At 45.6% G+C, this 13,842-nt stretch overlaps 1 protein-coding gene across 3 annotated transcripts in view; it reads left to right on the top strand.

The window, feature by feature from the left end:
* The window catches only part of CYP27A1 (cytochrome P450 family 27 subfamily A member 1), a 43,221-nt gene extending 30,762 nt beyond the window's left edge, over positions 1 to 12,459 (top strand). For 2 of the 3 annotated variants that reach the window (XM_030845504.2, XM_030845594.2), the window contains exons 2-9: positions 6,201 to 6,391; positions 9,796 to 9,995; positions 10,120 to 10,317; positions 10,470 to 10,642; positions 11,246 to 11,412; positions 11,618 to 11,699; positions 11,780 to 11,992; positions 12,130 to 12,459. In XM_030845504.2, the coding sequence (XP_030701364.1) occupies positions 6,201 to 6,391; positions 9,796 to 9,995; positions 10,120 to 10,317; positions 10,470 to 10,642; positions 11,246 to 11,412; positions 11,618 to 11,699; positions 11,780 to 11,992; positions 12,130 to 12,249 (1,344 nt within the window). In that variant the 3' untranslated portion in view covers positions 12,250 to 12,459. Of the gene's footprint in view, positions 1 to 6,028; positions 6,107 to 6,200; positions 6,392 to 9,795; positions 9,996 to 10,119; positions 10,318 to 10,469; positions 10,643 to 11,245; positions 11,413 to 11,617; positions 11,700 to 11,779; positions 11,993 to 12,129 lie in introns of all 3 variants that reach the window. The other variant, XM_070045895.1, reaches the window with a different exon arrangement.
* Positions 12,460 to 13,842: the final 1,383 nt, after the last annotated feature.

Raw genomic sequence — 13,842 nt, 5'->3', positions numbered from 1 at the left:
TAAGGTAATTATTGATATGTATGTTCCTATTACCATTTTCTTAATTGTTATGGGTTTGTTTTTGTAGGTCCTTTTCTTCTCTTGTGTTTCCCACTTAGAGAAGTTCCTTTAGCATTTGTTGTAGAGCTGGTTTGGTGGTGCTGAATTCTCTTAGCTTTTGCTTGTCTGTAAAGCTTTTGATTTCTCCGTTTAATCTGAATGAGATCCCTGCCGGGTACAGTAATCTTGGTTTTAGGTTCTTCCCTTTCATCACTTGAAATATATCATGCCAGTCCCTTCTGGCTTGTAGAGTTTCTGCTGAGAAATCAGCTGTTAACCTTATGGGAGTTCCCTTGTATGTTATTTGTAGTTTTTCCCTTGTTGCTTTCAATAATTTTTCTTTGTCTTTAATTTTTGTCAATTTGATTACTATGTGTCTCGGCATGTTTCTCCTCGGGTTTATCCTGCCAGGGACTGTCTGCACTTCCTGGTCTTGGGTGGCTATTTCCTTTCCCATGTTAGGGAAGTTTTTGACTATAATCTCTTCAAATATTTTCTCGGGTCCTTTCTCTCTCTCTTCTCCTCCTGGGACCCCTATAATGCAAATGTTGTTGCACTTAATGTTGTCCCAGAGGTCTCTTAGGCTGTCTTTATTTCTTTTCATTCTTTTTTCTTTATTCTGTTCCGCAGCAGTGAATTCCAGCATTCTGTCTTCCAGGTCACTTATCCGTTCTTCTGCCTCAGTTATTCTGCTATTGGTTCCTTCTAGTGTAGTTTTCATTTCAGTTATTGTATTGTTCATCTCTGTTTGTTTGTTCTTTAATTCTTGTAGGTCTTTGTTAAACATTTCTTGCATCTTCTTGATCTTTGCCTCCATTCTTTTTCCGAGGTCCTGTATCATCTTCACTATTATTATTCTGAATTCTTTTTCTGGAAGGTTGCCTATCTCCACTTCATTTAGCTGTTTTTCTGGGGTTTTATTTTGTTCCTTCATCTGGTACATAGCCCTCTGCCTTTTCATCTTGTCTGTCTCTCTGTGAATGTGCTTTTTGTTCCACAGGCTGCAGGATTGTAGTTCTTCTTGCTTCTGCTGTCTGCCCTCTGGTGGATGAGGCTATCTAAGAGGCTTGTGCAAGTTTCCTGATGGGAGGGGCTGGTGGTGGGTAGAGCTGGGTGTTGCTCTGGTGGGCAGAGCTCAGTAAAACTTTAATCTGCTTGTGTGCTGATGGGTGGGACTGTGTTCCTTCCCTGTTGGTTGTTTGGCCTGAGGTGACCCAGCACTGGAGCCTACAGGCTCTTTGGTGGGTAGAATGGTGGACTCCGGGAGGGCCCACTCCAAGGAGTCCTTTCCAGAACTTCTGCTGCCAGTGTCCTTGTCCTCAGGGTGAGCCACAGCCACCCACCCCCACCCCCCACCTCTGCAGGAGACCCTCCAAACCTAGCAGGTAGGTATGGTTCAGTTTCCTATGGGGTCACTGCTCCTTCCCATGGGTCTCGATGCACACACTACTTTGTGTGTGCCCTCCAAGAGTGGAGTCTCTGTTTCCCCCAGTCCTGTTGAAGTCCTGCAATCAAATCCCACTAGCCTTCAAAGTCTGATTCTCTAGGAATTCCTCCTCCCATTGCCGGACCCCCAGGTTGAGAAGCCTGATGTGGGGCTCAGAACCTTCACTCCAGCGGGTGGACTTCTGTGGTATAAGTGTTCTCCAGTTTGTGAGTCACCCACCCAGCAGTTATGGGATTTGATTTTATTGTGATTGCACCCCTCCTACCATCTCATTGTGGCTTCTCCTTTGTCTTTGGATGTGGGGTATCTTTTTTGGTGAGTTCCAGTGTCTTCCTGTCGATGATTGTTCAGCAGTTAGTTGTGATACTGGTGCTCTCTCAAGAGGGAGTGAACACTCATCCTTCTACTCCACCATCTTGAACCAATCTCCCCAGGGCCCCACTCTTATTTAACCTTAATTACTTTCTTATATGCTTCCTCTCTAAATACAGCCACACTGAAGGTTAGGGCTTCAACACATGAATTTGGGGGAGATGCAACATTCAGGCCATCAAAGATGCTATTGTAATTGTATATTAGAACTATTCTCTTAATTTCCTTTTGAGATTTTCCTTCAGCCTTTTAAAATTAATGCCTACCCCAGTGGAGCCACTGTTACCAGTTTCCTATGTATCCTCTTCCCTGCTTCTTTTCTGTCTCTGTCTCATAATCTTTGTGTTATCTGCAACTTGTTTTTCTTCCACTTGATTCACTGGCAATTGCTAAATATTTATTGAGTGTCTCTAATGTGTTTAGCAGTGTGTTAAGCAGTATGGGAAGTATAAAGAAGTACGACAAGGTTCCTGCCCTTAAAGATTTTCAACCTAGTTGAAGAGACAAGATATGTACAAAATAATTAGGGAATAGTTCATAAGCATATGTAATCAAGTTCTCAGCTGTGTGGCTTATGCCCTAGGATGTAAATAAACTGTCTAAGAGTAGGTCACAGCAGTATCCCCAGCCCCGAGATCAGTATAGGAGGAATAGCATATGAGCTCAATAAATGCATGTTGGATGAATTTAACACTGTCCGTCTTTGGAATCTCACCTGGCAGAGGCTAGCCCTCCCATTCATCTTGGAAGATGATCCCTAGGAAACTCTGTTCTGCAAAGGGGCACTTAGCACCTATCTGAAAACCTTGGGGCTCTCTAACTGGTTCAGATTACAGCCTAGTGGTAGGCTCACAGACATAGAACACATTTCTCAGCAAGTGCTCTGGTGTCTTTCTAAAATAAGTTCTTACATAAATAGATCCTTGTTAAGTTCCACCAAGTAAACTGAGGAGTATGAAGGAAGAGGGAAGAAAGCATGGCCTAGGCATGGGGGGAAATGTCCCAGAAACTTCCAAACTGACAGCCAGGAAGTGGTGCCAGAGGCTTTGGGTTCCAGGCAAGAAGCTGGTGCCCAAGGAAAGGTTATTGATCTAGTTCTTTAAAACATGGTTTTTTGCCCCGATTCCAAGATCAAGGTAGAAAACTTGAAAAACAAATCACAGTGTAAAGAAGCAAGTAAACTATCTATAAACCATGACTCAGAGATAACCATTGTTTGCATCATTATAAAAACATTGCATGTAATTTTACATGAGCTTAACAGAAGGAAAAGAAACCAAACTTCAGATAAATATTTCTTCAAAGTGAGATATTATTTCTTAAAAGGAGTCTTCTAAGATTAAAGAATTAAGAGACATTTTAAGAGGTTGGGTTTATTACAGAAGTTCTCAAGCTGGGGTGATTTTGCCCCCACCTCCCAGGACATTTTGGCAATGTCTAGAGACGGTTTTGGTTGTCACAGCTTGCTGTGGGGTTGCTGCTGGGGTACAGTCTAGGGGTGCTGCTAAACATTCTACAATACACAGGACAGTCTGCCACAGCAAAGAATCATCTAGCCCCAGATGTCAGCAGTGCCATGAGAAACCCTGGGTTACAGCAGAGTTGTGCTGGGTTTAAGCAGCACATTTTTAAAAAATATTTATTTGTTTATTATTTATTTATTTTGGCTGCATCGGGTCTTAGTTGCGGCATGCGGACTTCTTAGTTGTGGCATGCAGACGTCTTAGTTGTGGCATGAGAACTCTTAGTTGCAGCATGCATGCGGGATCTAGTTCCCTGACTTAGGGATCAAACCCGGGCCCCCTGCATTGGGAGTGCAAATGCACTGGACCGCCAGGGAAGTCCCTTAAGCAGTACATATTTTTAAAGAGCCTAAGTTTGTTTTCAGTTAGTAAGGCATAGTCAGCTTTCTCGGGGGATCAGTGGAGTAAGCAGTTGTGAGCATGGCCTCCAGCCAGGTGGTCTGAGTTTGAACTCTGACTGCCACTTACTGGCAAAGTGACCTCGGGCAACCTCTTTGGGCCTCAGTTTCCTCATCTGCAAAACTGTAATAATGTTACACCTACCTCATGCAGCTGTAGTGAGGGCTGAATGAGCTAGTATAAGCAAAGTGCTTGGAACAGTGTCTAGTTTATGATAAGCTCCACAGAAATATTATTATTATTATATTAATATCTTAAACCAAACTAGAAACACAACTTAAGCTTACTTTTAGGTTAATTCTCCTAAGGAATTTAGTAGAGAAAAATAGACATATAAGTATTCTTTTCTAATGGAACCCTTAAGAAAAATAAACAAAATGAGTGCAGCGAGGGGCCACTTACAAATCTAAGGAGTATATACATACATGAATTCAGAGGTTCAGCAAGTCTTTCCTGCTTTCTGGAATTACTTGATCAATGGCAGGTGACTTATTGCTTCAGAAAACACTTCTTTCCCCCTTTAGATTAAAAAGTTTGAATACATTCTCATAGTTCAAAATTCAAAACAATATACCAATAAAACGTCACACAGTCTCACTCTCACTGCTGTCCTCCCCACTCTCCCATAGGTAACCACTTTAATTCATTTCTGATGTATCAGTCCAGTGTTTCTCTACGAAAGCAAATGCAAATGCTATATATTCTTATTTAGCTCCCCACGTTTTTCCATTCAACAGTCTATCTTGGCTATCTAGCTATCTTTCCATATTACAATCTATCTTTCCATTTTAGCACACAAGGAGCTGCTTCATCCTCTTTTAAGGTGATATAGTATTCCATTATGAAGATGACCCACACTTTGCTTATAAATGTTTTGTAATTATTAATAACTATTAACAAATTGTCCTCCATGTAGGGTTGTGTCATGTTAGACTCCCACTGGCAATGTCTGAATATGCTTATTTTCCTCCAGGTATCACAGTCGTTTTCAGACAATTAACCATTCAAAATTGTACCACACTGGCAGGTATTACTGGGAGGTAGAAGTGGGAAACAAGGCTAAATGGACGTTGGGGGTTTGTCAAGGCTGTCTTCCTGGGAACAGGCAGAATCAGCCATTAGTTCAGGGTGGATTCTGGGCAATTGGGTAATATGTGAAGGGCAATCAGGTTGCACTGGTCCTGGGAGAACCCTGTATTTAATGCTGACAGTAAGACCCAGTAAAATTGTTGTTTTTATGGACTATGAGTTCTATAATTTGAATAATAGATCTCTTCTCCATAATTTTAATGTTTCTTTTATAGAAGCCTTTTGGCCTAATTTCGATACTGAAACAGATCTAATCCTCTTAACACTTATTCAGTAAAAAGATTAAGTACTTGGGCTTCCCTGGTGGTGCAGTGGTTGAGAGTCCGCCTGCCGATGCAGGGGACACGGGGTCGTGCCCCGGTCCGAGAGGATCCCACATGCCGCGGAACGGCTGGGCCCATGAGCCATGGCCGCTGAGCCTGCGCGTCCGGAGCCTGTGCTCTGCAACGGGAGAGGCCACAACAGTGAGAGGCCCGCGTACCGCAAAAAAAAAAAAAAGATGAAGTACTTGGGAGACCACTATGCTTCATTTTCTTTCAGTTTGTAAGTATAACTTAGCCAGTAAATTTAATCTTAGTATTTCTGGATTCTTTTTAAGTTTTACCCCCACCAAAACCCAAAATACATTATTTTCTCCCTTATTTTCAACAACTATAAAAACATCATTGCAATGTGAATTTCATAGATGCTATGGGTCTCAACTGTCATGTGCTATAGAAATTCTAAGATAAAATATTTGAGAATTGCATTCCTTAACATAGCTAATAAAATTTTTTATTAAAAAAATTCATACCACATAGTTTACTTCATATTTACATCTTGACTTTCTCATTCAGCTTCTGTTTTTCCTGGAGTTTCTAATTGTTTCTTTTTTCTTGTTGGTTACACGAGATATTTATCTTCGTCTCCTTGACAGCAAGCTGCAGGAGATTTAAATGCTTCTATGAAGGAGTCGTAGACATTCTACTATACCTCATTAAAGGGCTCAGTTTCCCTAAAACCCTGGACCCCAAATATCTATACCTCAACATACCCCAGTTTCCCAGGTATCCCATTTTTCCAAAATTTCGTTCCTCCAAGACCTCAGTTCTGCCAGTTCCACCAGATACTCATTACTCTCAATATTCTAACTTCTGTGTAACCTTTTTTTTTTTTCCAGTGTTCTCCTTTCGAGACTACAGGCCATCCCAGCACCTACCTCCTACACAATGTGCTTTTGCCCAGCTCACTTGCTCTGGTGTGGCCATAAGACACTCCCTTATCCTGCTTCCTCTCCAGGAAGTGCCTGCCTAGCTAGGCCGTGGTTATTCAGCTTTGGTTGAACTCCACAGGTGCTGAACAAGGCCAAGTATGGTCCAATATGGATAAACCGCTTAGGGCCTCAGATCCACGTGAACCTGGCCAGTGCCCCACTCCTGGAGCAAGTGATGCGCCAAGAGGGCAAGTACCCAGTACGGAACGACATGGAACTATGGAAGGAGCACCGGGACCAGCAGGGCCTGACCTATGGGCCCTTCACCATGTGAGCTGGGGCCTGAGGGACCGGAACAGGCCCCCAGGGGGCCAAGCCCAAGGACAGTGGCACTGGGCAGCCAGTGGATTATAGGCAGGGTAGGATCTCCCTGTGTCCTCTGAGCCTGAAACTCGTCTAGAAAGTGGTGGTTGGGTTGGGCTGAAGCCCATGGACCATTCATTGGCTTTTCCACTAATGTATCGTATGACTATGAACAAATGAATAATTTCCCCTTCCTTGGGCTTATGTTTCTCGTGTGTAAAATGGGAAGCTTGGATTAGAGTATCTCCAAGATATCTCTAAGAACTTTCAAGCTCCATTATCCTATATTATGGTTGAAAACATACCAACTCAAATCATAATGGGACATATTTACTTGTAGTTGAAAAAACATCATCACCATACTAGTTGGGAGGGCTCAATTTAATTAAAAATATTTTCCAAGTTATGTATTATATGCTTGTTGTTGGTTATAACTTTCATGGATGCTCTCCACTCACAGAGACAGATGTAGGTTTTAGCCTTAAAGTTATACCTAGAAAAGTTAAGATTATTTTGGCAGTGACAAATTGAAAGATGGGCTGAGTGTTATTATATATGCATATATCAATTAAGGTAAATAATTGAGAATCATTGGTGATTCTCAGTGCCACGGCTTGTAATTGGATAGATTACAGGCTTCTTTTTACTATAGTATGTTAAAAGAGCTCCAAGAACAATGAGTGGCTTTTGATTTTCCCTAGTTGCTTGATATCCATGTTTTTTAAAGTCATTTTTTAAGGGATTAAAGTTGATCCTGGTGGTGGAAGTAGTAGCAGCAACACTGATGATAACTAAGTATGTGTTTATAACATGCCAGGCATCAGGCTAGTCTCTTTACATTTATTATTTCATCTTATCTTCACAACAAACTCATGAAGTAGATAGTATTATTATCCCCATTTTATAGATGAAGAAACTGAGGCCTAGAAGGGTTTTTGCACCACTTGCCAGAAGTGACACAACTAGTGAGTAGTGGAATAGATCTCTCTGATTCTGGAATGCAAGGACCTACTGCCATGACATGTTTGGAAAGGAAATGGACTGGTTGGAAGGTTCATTTTATCTGTCTTTGATGCTTATACATTCATTCTGTCATTGCATGTCTTTCTTTATTCCTGGTTCCTTCACAGGTGGGTGGTTTCAGAGCTTAATTTCTGGGCCCTTTTTTCAAGGTTCTGGGAAGAGAATAGAGAATGTTCTTCAAGAGCTCTTTAACCTGATGTCTGACCCTGAGGGCAAGATTTGTGTCTCAGGTATGCTCTACAATATTTGAGACCCAAATCTTGCCAGGGGAGTAAATCCTGGAAGTTAATTTTTTATGGTGACGGATGGTAACTAGTCTTATTGTGGTGATCATCTCGCAATGTATACAGATATCAAATCATTATATTGTACACCTGAAACCAATATAATGTTATATGTCAATTATACCTCAATAATAATAATAATAAACATTTGGGTCTCACAGGTTTTCACAGGTCAGGCCATCATTGGACTTGATTGCTCAGGTTTAGAACTGGAGCTAAACATGATATATACCCCTTTGTGATCTATTTATAACTGTTTACTCTAAAGCCAGTTTCCTAAATATGTTATACCGTATATGTCTTTAAAAGCTATTTTGCTAACCTGTGATAACCTTTTTTGTTTTAACATATATGTTTTTTAAATCTCATTTTTTGAGTGACCGTCGTTTCCCCAAGAAATATTTTAACAACCACAGAAAGTTTCAGATTTAAGTCCTGCAGATCCTACTGTTAGAAGAGTTTTACTCTTGGAGAAGCACCTAAAACCTGAAGTTCCAATAAATAGGTCTATTCTGGTTTTTATTTCCTTTCCAACAACACTTTTAGTTTATCTTTTTTTTATATAAATTTATTTTATTTTATTTATTTTTGGCTGCGTTGGGTCTTTGTTGCTGCGCACGGGCTTTCTCTAGTTGCAGCGAGCGGGGGCTACTCTTTGTTGCAGTGCGCAGGCTTCTCATTGTGGTGGCTTCTCTTGTGGAGCACGGGCTCTAGGCTCGCAGGCTCAGTAGTTGTGGCACTCGGGCTTAGTTGCTCCACGGCATGTGGGATCTTCCCAGACCAGGGATCTAACCCGTGTCCCCTGCATTGGCAGGTGGATTCTTAACCAGTGCGCCACCAGGGAAGTCCCTAGTTTATCTTTTTGCAGGTTTTCCCCAACATAATAAAGAAAATTCCTGGGGTTTGAGGTTCATTTATTTATTTATTTAGCTTGTTTTTTGAGGTTCATTTAAATAAAAATATATTTTAAAAATTTATTGAAGTGCAGTTGACTTATACTTCAAAATAAAAAACCTGAATTTTGCTTTCAGACTTTTTAAATGTTTTCCTTTTTAAAATACCTTATTGGTTTTTAAAATTCAAAAGTAATACTTATTGGAAAAATTCCATCCCATCCTCCTAAGTAATTCTCATCAGTAATTTGGTGTGTATTCTTCTTCCCTCCTTTGTGTTGAAACATGCAAATATGCATGTGTACATGTAGGATTTCCTCTCTTCCTCTTAAAATTGTACCATATTATACTTATTACTCTGCAACTGGCTTTTAAAAAATTGACCCATACCCAGCTTGCTTAGGAAAGGTAACAGGTTTGGGGGACAGCTGAAGGTGGCAGCAGCCCCTGAATATTAAGCTCCTGTATGGGAAGCATGTTTCCACCCACATGAACATCCCTGCCTAACTGGGGTGAGGCCCAACCACCTACTGGATGGCTATGGAAGAGAGCCTGGAGATCAGCCTGGTAGCTCACTCTGTCCCCTTGGCCTACGGAGCTAAGCAGAGCACAAAGGTCCAGAATCTGAGCACCCCAAGAACCCTCATTTGCTCCTCCTTCATTCCTCATCCTCCACACAGAGGGACTGGAACCACCGTAGCGCCATAGCTCATTTCACATACAGAAGATTCTGGAGTTGTATCATCCGAAGATAATCACAGTAAACATTCATTAAGCATTCACCATTTGCCAGGCACTGATCTAAGCATGTTAATTATCCTGCTAAGATAGGCACTCTTATTATTGCCATTTTACAGAAGGGAAAACCGAGGCACAGAGGATTTAAGTCACCTGCCTAAGGTCACTCAGCCAGTCATCATCTGACCTGTGATTTGACCCTAGACAGACTCATTCCAGATGCCCACCTTAACTACTTCCTTTATGCTGTTAGTGAGATTCTGAAGTTTTGTGATTCAAAGATTCTGTTATTTGAAAATTTGTGATTCTTTAATTCTAGGTCTAGGAGTCTGAGATTTTCCTCGAGTCCATAGGGGTCTCAGGGTGGGAAGATACCATCTAATCCAATCCCCACCAGATACTTACATTGGTGTCTCTCCTCCATTCTCTACAGGCAAGGACATCAGTGGTACCGGCTCCGCCAGGCTCTGAACCAGCGGTTGCTGAAGCCAGCTGAGGCTGCGCTCTACACAGATGCTCTGAATGAGGTGATTGAGGACTTCATGACTCGACTGAACCAGCAGCGGGCAGAGAGCGCCTCGGGGGACCATGTGCCCGACATCGCTCACAATTTCTACTTCTTTGCCTTGGAAGGTACCCCTGTGGGGAGAGGGGCTGGGTGGGCGTGAGTCAGGTAGGTTGTGCTGTCCTCCTCGAAGCCCCCTGGACTCTGTGTGCCATGGCCCTGCCTCCTGTGACGGCCCCTGTGCACCGCCAGCTGTTTGCTACATCCTGTTTGAGAAACGTATTGGCTGCCTGGAGCGCTCCATCCCCCAGGACACCGAGACCTTCGTCAGATCTGTCGGGCTCATGTTCCAGAACTCGCTGTACGCCACCTTCCTCCCCAAGTGGACTCGTTCCCTGCTGCCCTTCTGGAGGCGGTATCTGGATGGCTGGAACACCATCTTCTCTTTTGGTGAGGAGTCCAGGGAAAGAAGTTGGGGCGTGGGTCCCAGGGCCTGTGAGGTAACAGCCCCCTCAGGACCCTCTCCCGGGATCTTCTCTCTTGGTCCTTGGGAGAGCATGACTTTTGACCTCATCCTCCCCTGTTCTCCGTTGTCCCCACAGGGAAGAAGCTGATTGATCAGAAATTAGAGGAGATAGAGGCCCAACTTCAGACAGGGGGCCCAGAGAAGGCCCACATATCTGGTTACCTGCACTTCCTGCTGACCAGTGGACAGCTCAGTCCTCGAGACGCTGAGGGCAGCCTGCCCGAGCTGCTCATGGCTGGAGTAGACACGGTGCGTGAGAGGGGCAGGCGAGGAGACCAGGGCCTCCCAGCTCCCATCCTGAGCCAATTCCCTACTCTACCCCACCTGAGCCTGACCTTCATCAGATACCCGCTTCTCTCTCTGTAACGTGGATGTAGAGCTGGAAGGAAAACAGGGTGGTCATTCAGCCTGGTGGAGGCGGGCAGGGAGTGGTCCTTGTGTAAGAGGGATTCCCTCACGCCCTGGAGCCTCTGTCAGACAGGTGGGAAGTTTCATGTCACATCTAACCCACTCCCTCGTGCTGTCAGCTAAGCACAGAGTTGAAGAGCTTGCCCACAGCACCTTCTTAGTGGGACCTCTTTCCTGTCCTTTCGTCACATTGGATTTCTCTGTCACAGTCTTCTCTGCTGTTACAGTGCAGTTCTCCATCATATTGGTCCTTAGCCCACTGTGAAGTCACGTGGAGCGTGGAGGGAGAGCCCCATGAATCCCTGAGTCTAATCCTGCCACACTCGTGGCAAATTAATTTTTCTCCCACATTTTGCATGCATGCACTCACACACCCTCCCACCACCTTAACTGGCCTCTTTCTTAGAGATCTTTCCTCACTTCATCTCTTACTCTACCTCCCAGACGTCCAACACGCTGACGTGGGCCCTGTACCATCTTTCAAAGAACCCAGAGATCCAGGCAGCCCTGCATGAAGAAGTGGTGGGCATGGTGCCCGCCGGGCAGGTGCCCCAGTACAAGGACTTTGCCCACATGCCCCTGCTCAAAGCTGTGCTTAAGGAGACGCTGCGGTAGGATGCTGTCCCCGGGAGCAAGGGTCTGTGTGTGGACGAGGACTCAGAGACAGGACTGGGAGTGGGGGCTGGTAGGCTGCGGCCAGGGCCAGGGATGAGATGGGAAGAGGGTCCCGGGGGACCAGAGGGGTGTGGCCGAGGGGTGGGCACTCTGCCCCTCCTTGGATCCAGAGGCAGATCTTGCACGTTCTTTTACCTGCAGTCTCTATCCTGTGGTCCCCGTGAACTCCCGGGTCATCGTGGACAAGGAAATTGAAGTTGGTGGCTTCCTCTTCCCCAAGAACGTGAGTAGGGCTGGAGAGCCAGGGTTCCCAGGGGGCCCCTGCAGCCCTCTGCTGATGTGCCACCCATTCTTTGTCTGCAGACCCAGTTTGTGTTCTGCCACTACGTGGTGTCCCGGGACCCTCGCATCTTCCCTGAGCCGGACAGCTTCCAGCCCCAACGTTGGCTGAGGAAGAACCAGCCTGATGCCCTCAGGGCCCAGCACCCATTTGGCTCTGTGCCCTTTGGTTACGGAGTTCGGGCTTGCCTGGGCCGCAGGGTTGCAGAGCTGGAGATGCAGCTGCTGCTGACAAGGGTGAATGGGGAGAGACAGGAGGGCCGTGCGGGCCACGGGTGCTGAAGGAGGCGGGAGGCACGGGGTGGGAGCGTGCGGAGGAGGGCGGTGGATGGAGGCCACAGACTCTAATCGCCCGTGCGCCTTTTACTTCCCAGCTGATCCAGCAGTACGAGGTGGCCCTGGCCCCTGAGACGGGGGAGGTGACAAGTGTGGCTCGAATCGTGCTCGTTCCCAATAAGAAGGTGGGCCTGCGTTTCCTGCAGAGACAGAGCTGAGCCTCCTTCCCACCCTCCCTGGCACATGAAGAAGGAGAGGAAGGGGCTGCCAGGTGCCAGAGGTTGGAGAAACTCAGTGTAGTTCCTGTAGAACCCTGAGCTTTTGCCACTTTCATCATTTTGAGCGTCTCCCTCTCAGATAAAAAGCCGCCTCCGTGGCATGTCGCTAACCTTGGGGAAAATATAGAATAAAGGGGCTTTTATTCATAATTGGAGACCTTTGTGATTCTTTTTGACAACCCAGCATCTGAACCTCTTTCTGTGTTTGGGGAACACCCTCTCCCCACTTAGCAAACCTGGTGGGAGGCAGAACCGCCTCCCTTCGTGGAAGCTGAGAACGCCGTATGCTTTCCCAGACCTCACAGAGAAGCCTTAGCTTCGCCTGGCATTGGCTGAGGCCCTGCCCAAGTAGAAGCTGCAGAGCCATTCCCCAGGCACCGAGAGGACACCCTCTTTTGAATAGAAAGTGCTTAGATACAGGCAGTGACATGCTATAAAAATGGTCGGAAGAATTCTAGGCCAGGCCTACAGGAATGACTCTAGGGACACCACTGGGGGGCTGATCAGTCTGGAAAGCCCCGTGTTGGTCACACTCAGGAGAATGAGAGTTGGGAAGCTGTCACTACAACTGTTGGCCCCAGAGCTACTCCATGTCTCCCAGGTCTATGCTGACTAAAGAAAAAAAGAAAAGATGCCCCCTCCTCCCAACTACCCCTGACAACAGGAAGAAGAGGAGCAGCAGAGGGTGGTCTCTGTCTCACGACCACCTTCCAAATCTCTCACGTACAACTGAGAGGTGGAGCCTAAATCCCACCTGGAACTTCAAGAGGGTCTGGGGATTGTAGTTTCTAACTTTCCAGCCTCTTCAGTACAGGAAGCCAACAAGAAAGAAAGTGGGTTGGCATCGAGATCCCGTGTACCACAACACAAGCCTGAAAAGTCAACAAATCCCAGCCTCAAGGAGGCCCAGCCCTAGTGGGAAATTTCTGCTGAGTCATAGAAAACTAAAGCAGAATTTCTTCTGTCTGTGGGGATTTGAGTTTGAGCCTATTAAAAAACTCACGTCATTGCCCTGATTAAAATCCTTCCATGGCTCCCCTCAGTCCTGAGGCAAAGTCCTAAGTGGCTTAGAAGACTCGGTGTTCTGGCACCCTGGCCTCCACACTCCCCTAGCCCCCCTCCACCCTTCCACAGCTGAGCCCAAATTCCTTGTATTTCCCTGAGCACATTATGCTCTTTCCGGCCTCAATACTTTGTACTTAATGTCTGCTGTCCTTGGAACACCCTCTTCACCAACTGGCCTGTCGTCTCACAGAACTTGCTCTTCCTCTAGACTCAGCTCAAATGTCGCCGCCTCTGCAAAGTCTTCCCTGACCTCTCAGGGTGAGCCTGAGCACTTCCTCTTGTGCTCTCCCCCGTCCACCCCCTAGAACCGAGCGCTCAGCCCGGTCACCGTGTCGTAGGCCCGACTGTCTCCCCAGCCAGCTGGGAGCCCCATGGAGGGCATAATCCCAATGTCGAACTCTGTGTCTAGCACAGAGTTAATAAAGGTAATGCATACATGTTTGTTGAATGCGACTGGAATAGGAGGAA

The sequence above is a fragment of the Globicephala melas genome, chromosome 7, assembly GCF_963455315.2.
Source record: "Globicephala melas chromosome 7, mGloMel1.2, whole genome shotgun sequence".
NCBI classification, from domain to species: domain Eukaryota; kingdom Metazoa; phylum Chordata; class Mammalia; order Artiodactyla; family Delphinidae; genus Globicephala; species Globicephala melas.
Note: the sequence above shows the minus strand (reverse complement) of the source record. Positions and strands in the feature narration are given on the sequence as shown.